The sequence below is a fragment of the Rhincodon typus genome, chromosome 4 (assembly GCF_021869965.1).
Source record: "Rhincodon typus isolate 14 chromosome 4, sRhiTyp1.1, whole genome shotgun sequence".
Lineage (NCBI taxonomy): Eukaryota > Metazoa > Chordata > Chondrichthyes > Orectolobiformes > Rhincodontidae > Rhincodon > Rhincodon typus.
Window position 1 is genome coordinate 103,845,263 of NC_063335.1, and position 8,580 is coordinate 103,853,842.

Here is an 8,580-nt window from a genome sequence, read left to right on the forward strand (position 1 = left end):
ATTTAAGGGGATATGAAAGCAGAGCCCACTGAAGTGAAATGTCAAAGTAGGTTAAGGAATATATCAATAGAGGTGCGGTGGCAGATTCTTGAAATTTCAAAATGTACAAATTGGATACATTCCAGGAGGAAAGGAATATTTTGAAGGGAGGAGCCACCATCCGTGGTTAACTAAAAATGTTAAATATAATATCAAACTTAAAAGCATATAATTTCTAAGATGGCATGTCAGAAGATTGGACAGAATATGAAAACATCAAAAACTAAAAGGTTGAAGGTTTGAAGATTGCTAAAAGATTAATAAAGAGGGAAAATATTAGAAAATGAGAGAAAGCTAGCTGAAAATATAAAAGCTGATCATTAATTTAGGGGAAAAGTTAACAATGGATGATCCTACAGGAAGTGAGTCTAGGGAATTAGTAATGGAACATAATGTGGCAGATGAATTGGACAGATATTTTGCATCAGTCTACACTTGCAAATATGAATAACATCCTAGAAATAGCTGTAATTTTAAGAAGAAAACATTCATGGGATGTGGCATAGCTAAGCCAGCATTTATTGTCCATCCGTAATTACCCAGAGGGTAGTTTACAGTCAACCACGTTGCAGACAGTCTGAAGTTGCATTTGGACCAGGTCAGGTAAGAATGATCGACTTCATTACCCAAAGGACATTACTGTACTAGATGGGTTTTTAGAACATTTGGTGCTGGTTAGGCAAGCTTTTTTAATTCGAGATTTTTTTCAAATTCATTTTGTTTTAATTTGTTTGAATTCAAGAATTTTTTAAAAATCAGGAAATCGGAGGGAGGGTGAAACTCAAAATTACCAATGAAGTGGCACCGAGCAAATTGTTGGAGCTACAGGCTGACAAGATCCTGTCTCTTAATGTACTTCATTCTAGGGTCTTAAAAAGTGGGCTGTGAGAATTTTTCAAACCTCCCTTGAGGTTCCATTAGACTGTAAAATAGAGGGAGATAGAAAGAAGGAAACTGTTGGTTAGTTTGCTTTATACCCGTCATAAGGGAGGTATTAGAAGCTGTTTCTAAACTGTAACAAGGCACTTGGGGGGAAAAAACTCAAGGTTATCGAGCAAAGCCAACTTAATTTAGTAAAAGGGAAGTCATGTCTTAACAAATTTGTTGGAATTCTTTAAGGAAATGACACTTGCTGTGATTAAAAGGGGACAAATGAATGCCCTGTATTTTGATTTCCAAAAGGCAGTTGTTAAGTTGCGCATCAAGGGTTATTGCAGAAAATAGGGGTTAACACTGCCATATGTAGAAGATTGGCTAACTACAATTAAACAGGTATAAATGGGTATTTTCTGGTTGAAAAGGTGTAAAGAGTGTTGTGCCACAGGAATCCATGCCAGGCATCAGATTTTGCAGTTTATATAAATGACTTGGATAAAGGTGCCAGAGATCTGGTTGCTGAATTTATTGGCTACTCAAAGATAGGTAGGAAAGTAAGTTGAGAATTGGATATAAAGAGACTATAAAGGGATATAGATAAATTAGGTGGGCAAAGAACTACCAAATGGACTACAATATGGGGAAATGTGGAAATTGTCCACTTTGGCAGGAAGAATTTAAAAAAAGCAGATTATCTTCATGGTGAGAGGTTACAGAATTAGAATCCCTACAGTGTGGAAACAGGCCCTTCGGCCCAACAAGTCCACACCGAACCTCAGAGCATCCCACCCAGATCCATCCCCCTATGACCCACCTAATATACACCCTCTACCTCCCTGAACACTACAGGCAATTTAGCATGGCCAATCCGCCTAACCTGCACATCTTTGGACTGTGGGAGGAAACCAGAGCACCCGGAGGAAACCCATGCAGACACTGGGAGAATGTGCAAACTCCACACAGACAGTCGCCCGAGGCTGGAATCGAACCCAGGTCCCTGGCGCTGTGAGGCAGCAGTGCTAACCACTGTGCCACCGTGTCGCCCGTAACACAGAGCTCTAAGATGTAAAGGGATCTAGGTGTATTAGTGTAAGCATCATCTAAGGTTACTATGCAGATTTGGCAAATAATTAGGAAGGTTAACTGACTATTATTGTTTATTGCAAGAGAAATTGTGGTCAAAAATGGAAGGTTATCCTTCAATTACAAAGGACTTTGGTGAAATGACATCTGAATTTCGTGTGCAGTATCAGTCTCTATTTGTGGACGAAAGGAAATGCATTGGAAATAGTTCTGATAGAGTTCAGTAAAAATTAAAGCTGGAGTCGGTGGGTTGCCTTATGTGAAAACGTTAGGCTGTCTAGGCTTGTATCCACCGGAGATTAGAAGAACAAGAGATGGCTTGATTGAAATGTAGTGATCCTGAGGAGTCTTGAGAATGTGGCTTTGGAGAAGATATTTCCTACTGTGGAAGAATCTAGAACTGGGAATAGGTTTAACAATGAGAGGAGAGATTGTACAATTCAGACACAAGTGAGGGAATATTTTCCCTTGCCAATAGTCCTAAGTCTTTGGAATTCCTTCTCAACAAGTAGTGTATTGTAGAACCTTTGAATGTTCTTATGGCAATGGAACATAGTTTCTTAATTTTTCACCATTTTGCTCATCATCGGTAGATGAGAATATACTGTAATTAGATCCACCATAAATCTTACTGAATGGCAGAACAGGCTGAGTGACCTACACCGCCTAATTCTCATGTTTGTGTGTTTCAGTGATAGGGTAGGGTTGGGAATAGAAATCAGCAATGTAGAATGATCACAAGGTGATTAAGACGCTGTAAGTAATTTATGTTCCCAGAGATTTACTGAATAGGTAGAATATATGGATGGTTCTCATCTTTTAAAAGAGGGAAATGTAGGTACACGCTTATGTAGGAGAAGTGGAAGTGTGGCATTAAATTGTATTTATTTTGCAAGAGGCTGGTGCAGGATGGGGTAAATTTTGACTCTCTTAAATGGTTGTAAGTTTTATGTCGCACCAAGTCTCGGTCTATCCCAATATACTAGCTGGCTTCCCCTCTGGGCTTTGAAATTGTATGATTGTGCATTATTCCATATGCAGTCTCACCAAGATATTTACATGGTTAAAGTAATTTTTTGATTTAGAAATGCAGTAAAGTGCTAGAATGTATTTCTTCCCAACGGCCGAATCTTGAGTGGTCAGTAATACCATACTAGTGTTTTCCTTCCTCATCGTAAAAAAAAATCTGTTTTGAGATATGTATGCATTTATGATCTGCTGATGTGCATGATCTTTATCCACATTAATATTCATTCAAGTGCAAAACACTGGATGCTAGAAATCTGAAACAAACAGAAAATGCTGGAGAGACTAGGCAAGTTTGACAGTATCTTTGGAGAGAGAAACACAATTAACTCAAGTTCTGAAAGAAGAGAAACCCTACTAGCCAGACCTGTTAAGTTTCTCCAGCATTCTTTGTTTAATATTAATCTGCCTTATCAATATGTCAGATTACTTATGTACAGTCATGTATATTACAAATAGGCAATGTTCTATGCTGCAATAGCTGTGACTCATTTGGTAGCGTTTCCAACTTCGAGTCAAAAAGGATTATTGGGTAACATGTTGTTTGATTTAACAATAAATATGTCAGCTGATGTTGCATTGAACTGCTAAGAGAGTGTTATACTGTCAAAGGATATCAGAGAATCACAGAAATGTTACAGTGCAGCAGGAGGTCATTCAGCCCGTTGTGCCTGCACCAGCTTGTGAAATGAGTGTCATAACCTAGTGCTATACTCCTGGTTTTTCCCCATAATCTTGCACATTATTTTTATTCAAGTAATCGTCCAGTGCCCTCTTAAATTCCTCAATTGAACCTGCTGTGGTGGCAGTGCATTCCATACTCTACTTACTGAGTAAAAAAACTTTTCTTTGTTTAGCCTCACTTCATTTGCAGGTCACTTTTAAAGCTGAGGTTTTAACTAATTTTAAACCAAGAGACCTATTGCTGCTGCTTTCTTGGGTTGATGTAATTCATATCAGAATTTTATTTAATTAATTGGGAAATGCTTTTGGGATATCCTAGGATTGTGAAAGGCACTATGTAAATGCAATCGTTTTGTTTCTTTTCTTATGCTTACATTAACTTGTTTTAAACACACAGGGCTCCTGTATTGGTAGCAGTTGCTCTTATTGAAAGTGGAATGAAGTATGAAGATGCGATTCAATTCATCAGACAGTAAGAGCCTTTTGTTCCTGGAAAAATTATTAACTGGTTTATACAAACAGAAACATGGCAAAAAGGAACAGGAGTAGGTCATTTAACCCTTCATGCCTGCTCCACCATTCAATATGATCATGACTGATTTATCCAACTCAGTACCCTGTTCCCATTTTCTCCCTACACCCTATGATCCCTTTAACCCTAAGATCTATATCAAACTCCTTGTTGAATACATTGTGTTTTGATGTCAACTGATTTCCGTGGAAGAAGTTTTCACAGGTTGACTCTGGATGAAAAAAATTATTTTCATCCCAGTCCCAAATGGCCTATCTTGCACCCTTAGACTGTGACTCGTGGTTCTGGACTCATTCTTCCTGTGTTTATCCTGTCTAGTCCTGGTGGAATGTTATAGGTTGCTGAGATTCTTTCTTCTAACTCTTCTAAACTGAAGTTTAGTCCTAAATGATCTAGCCTCCTTTCTGGTCTGGTCTGCCATCCCAGGAATCAGTCTGGTAAATCTTCATTGCACTTCCTCCATTGCCAGAACATCCTTTCTCAGATAAGGAGACCAAAACTGCACACAATACGGCAGGTGTGGTCTCACCAAGGCCCTGTACAGCTGCAGCAAGACATAATGCGTCTATACTTCTAATCATCATGCTATGATGGCCAACATACCATTTACCACCTTTGCTGCCTGCTTCACCTGCATGCTTACTTTCAGCGACTAGTGTACATAGACACCTAGGTCTCGTTGCACTTTCCCCCTTTCTCAATCTGTTACCATTCATAAAATAATCTGCCTTCCTATTTTTGCTACAAAGTGGTGAATCTCACACTTAATCACATTGTAATGCAGCTCCCGTGCATTTGCCCACTCTCTCAACTTGTCCAAATCACAATGAACTATCTCTGCATCTCTTACTGCTTACCCTCCTACCCAGTTTTGTCATCTGCAAACTTGGTGATGTTGGATTTAGTTCCTTCATCTAAATCATTCATATATATTGTGAATAGTTGGGATTCAAGTACTGATCCCTGCAGAACCCCACTAGGCAATGGCTGCCACTCAAAAGAGGGCCTGTATGTTTTTTTTTTTTTTTTTGTTTCCTGTCTGCCAACCCCTTATCCATGTCAGCGCATTACACCAAGTGCCATGCACTTAAATTTTACATGCTAATTTCTTACATAGGACCTTATCGAAAGCTTTCTGAAAGACAAAGTAAACCACATCCACTCGTGCCCTCTTGTCAACTCAATTAGTTACATCCTTGACAAATTCCAGCTTTGTCAAGGGTGTTCCCCCTTGCATAAATTGATGAGGTAGGGGGAGGGGGTCGGGGTCGATGACCTGATGGTATTATTGCTGGACTGTTAATCCAGAGACCTAAGTAATATTCTGGGGAGCTGGGTTTGAATCCCACCACGGCAAAAGGTGGAATTTGAATTCAATAGACTCTTGCTTCCAGATGTTTTAATGATGATTGTGAATCTGTTATCAATTGTCAGAAAAATCCACATGGTTCACTAATGTCCTTTTAGGGAGGAAACTGTCATCTTTACCTGGCCTGGCCTACATGTGACTCCAGACCCACAGCAATGTGGTTGACTCTTAACTGCCCTCTGAGCAATTGGGATTGGCAATGAATGCTGGCCTAGTCAGCAACGCTCACATGTCTTGAATGAATGAATAAAAAAGATCCATGCTGACTCTCATCTGATTCTGTCACTGTTTCCAATGGTTCTACTATTAAATCTTCTATTATTGACTCTAGCATTTACCCTGCTACAGATGTCAGGTTAACTGATCTACAATTAATGTATGAATTATTCTAGTATTCATTGCTATCAAACCTGCAGAAGGGAAACTTTACCTTGCTGTTTTTGACAAATAAACCCTGACACTGTGCAGCATGCAAAGAGCATCAGAGTTTCTGGTATTAACTTCTGCATGCATGGACACATACTGACATTTTCTTTACTGTAAAGTTGCAGATGGGCCTCCCATATTGGGATTTCCCCCTACTCAAACTGAACAGACAGGAAAGTCTTTTGAATTCCCAGCTGTGGCTAAAACAGCTCCACCCATCCATTCTCCACCCCACCCCCAGTGTGCAACATGATCCTCTTATGATGCAATAAAACACGCAAGCTGCGTCCTCTGTCCATTGCAGAGCTGCCAAAATTGTTGATATGTTTAACCTTAAACAAAATACAGCCTTGTATTTGCTTTTCCCTTGGTCATAGAGCTATACAGCATGGAAACAGACCCTTCTGTAATAGTAAGACAGTTAAGTTCAGTTGAACAAGTGTATTCATATTTCATTACTCATCCTGCACTGTAGCATTTTAAAATACTGTTTGCAGCTGGTACTATGAATAAAAAATTGTTGAAACGAGCTGAATAACGATAACTGACAACCTGTCCTGGACTTCCCACATAAATGTGAGTCAAGAAGGCACAACAATGCCTCCTCTTCCTCAGGCAGCTCAGGAAATTTGGCATATTGATAAGGAGGTCGCTCACCGACTGCTACAGATGCACCACTGAAAGCATACTGTCAAGGTGCAAAATGTCCTGGTACGGCAACTGCTCTGCCCACAACCATAAGAAACTACAGAAGATGGTGTACACAGCCCATTCCATCACGGAAACCAACTTCCATCCATGGACTGTTTGCATGGCTCGCTGCAGCATGAATGTGGCCAACATCACCAAAGACCCATCGCATCCTGGTAGTAACCTCCTACGAACTCTTCCATCAGTCAGAAGATATAGAAGCCTGAACGCATGCACGAGCCAGTTCAAGGACCGCTTCTTTCAGGCCGTTATCAGACTGTTGAACGGACTCGAGCCTCAAATAATGTAACCTGCAATATAAGCTGTATGCCTCTGTGCATCCTTTGCTTGCTGTGATCTGCCTGTACCGCTCGTTAACAAAGCTTTTCACTGTATTTCGGAACATGTGACAATAAATCAATCAATCAATTCTCCTGCATTTGACATTAGAACAACAAGGATACCCGTGAATAACTGGTGTTTAAACTGATCACATTTGTGATATCAAGCTGACATTCTACATTTCTTTTCACTTTTTTTCTGCTTTTTTTAAATAGGAAACGCAGAGGTGCCATCAACAGCAAACAGCTCTTATACTTGGAAAAGTATCGGCCAAAGATGAGACTTCGATTCAAGGCCCATAATAATCACAAGAACAATTGCGCCATCGTATGAATTTGAACACTTTCAGCCAACAATGGTTTACAGTGATTTTTATAAAAAATAAAATGCCATTGGGTTTCCTGTCTTCAAATCCAATTGGATGGTTTTTTTTCTGCCTTTAGTAACTTGAATATTTATTTATACTAAAATCACCAACTAGAACGAAGCACAATTTTTTTTTTGGAGGCTTGTGGACTCTGGTTACAAGTTGTAAGAATATTTACCTTTAGAGATATGTTAATACTTCAACAACTTACTGTATACCATAAGAAAGAAAAATCCTACAGGATATTTGTCTATATGGCTTATATTCAGATGGTAGGTTTGTGTGATGACCTGAGGAAATGGAACTAGGAAAAAATTGTAAATAGGATGCAAATTGACTTAATTATTCATTGTTTTACGAATTGACTGCTATAGATATTCTGGTGAACCAATGTTTCATACTCTGGGGAGTCGAACCAATATCTTTTGTAAATTACTTTCTTAATGCCTAAATTCAATAATTGAAAATAATGATTTGCAGTCGTAAAGGTCCATGTCTTGTGTCTGAAGGACGCATCTTTCCTGTCTTTTTATAAATAATATCTCCTTATTAGAGCTACTAACGAATATATTATGTTTCTAGCACTGAGTTGGTATTGCAACCATTTTTTACTGGGGAGGATTTGCTCCACAAGAACGGTTTTTTTCCAGTTTCATATTGAATATTCTCACAAGTTGTGTACTAATCCTTAATTAAGCAGTCGTTTCCAAATGTTTTAACAGGTTGCTGAAGGCTTATGAAAACTTGAGAGGGGGGAATGGTGGGGGGTGTGGCAGGAGAGAGAAAAATAGTTTCAATTTTGCCCATTCCGAAAGTAAAAGGTGCTTTTGATTATCTTAAAGATGGTTCTAACTGTTTTGAGCAGACGTTTGTCACAGAGATTCACTGTAATTGCTGAACTAGCGGAAAAGGTGCATGTGCACAATGCAACTGGGCATCATTTTCTATAAACAACATTGATTCACACGGTGAGTATTGAGCACAAATTACATGGTTTATTTTTAAGTACAAAAGGATTTTGTCTTAAAATTTTTAATGTTCAACATCCCAAGTTCTGTTTTCAGAGATAGCAGTATGAATGCACTTGGATGTATCCTATGCAAGTAATGTCATTAGCAAGTAGATTTTTAGCCTTTGTTCAGCCTC

The 8,580-nt window shown here is 39.0% G+C and overlaps 1 protein-coding gene across 7 annotated transcripts in view; it reads left to right on the top strand.

Moving 5' to 3' along the window:
- LOC109917771 (protein tyrosine phosphatase type IVA 3-like) overlaps positions 1–7,501 on the top strand; it is a 121,435-nt gene extending 113,934 nt beyond the window's left edge. For 6 of the 7 annotated variants that reach the window (XM_048596104.1, XM_048596105.1, XM_048596103.1 and 3 more), the window contains 2 exons: positions 4,106–4,180; positions 7,283–7,501. In XM_048596104.1, coding sequence (XP_048452061.1) covers positions 4,106–4,180; positions 7,283–7,400 — 193 coding nt within the window. In that variant the 3' untranslated portion in view covers positions 7,401–7,501. Of the gene's footprint in view, positions 1–4,105; positions 4,185–7,282 lie in introns of those variants that run through there. The other variant, XM_048596106.1, reaches the window with a different exon arrangement.
- The last annotated feature ends 1,079 nt before the right edge of the window (positions 7,502–8,580 follow it).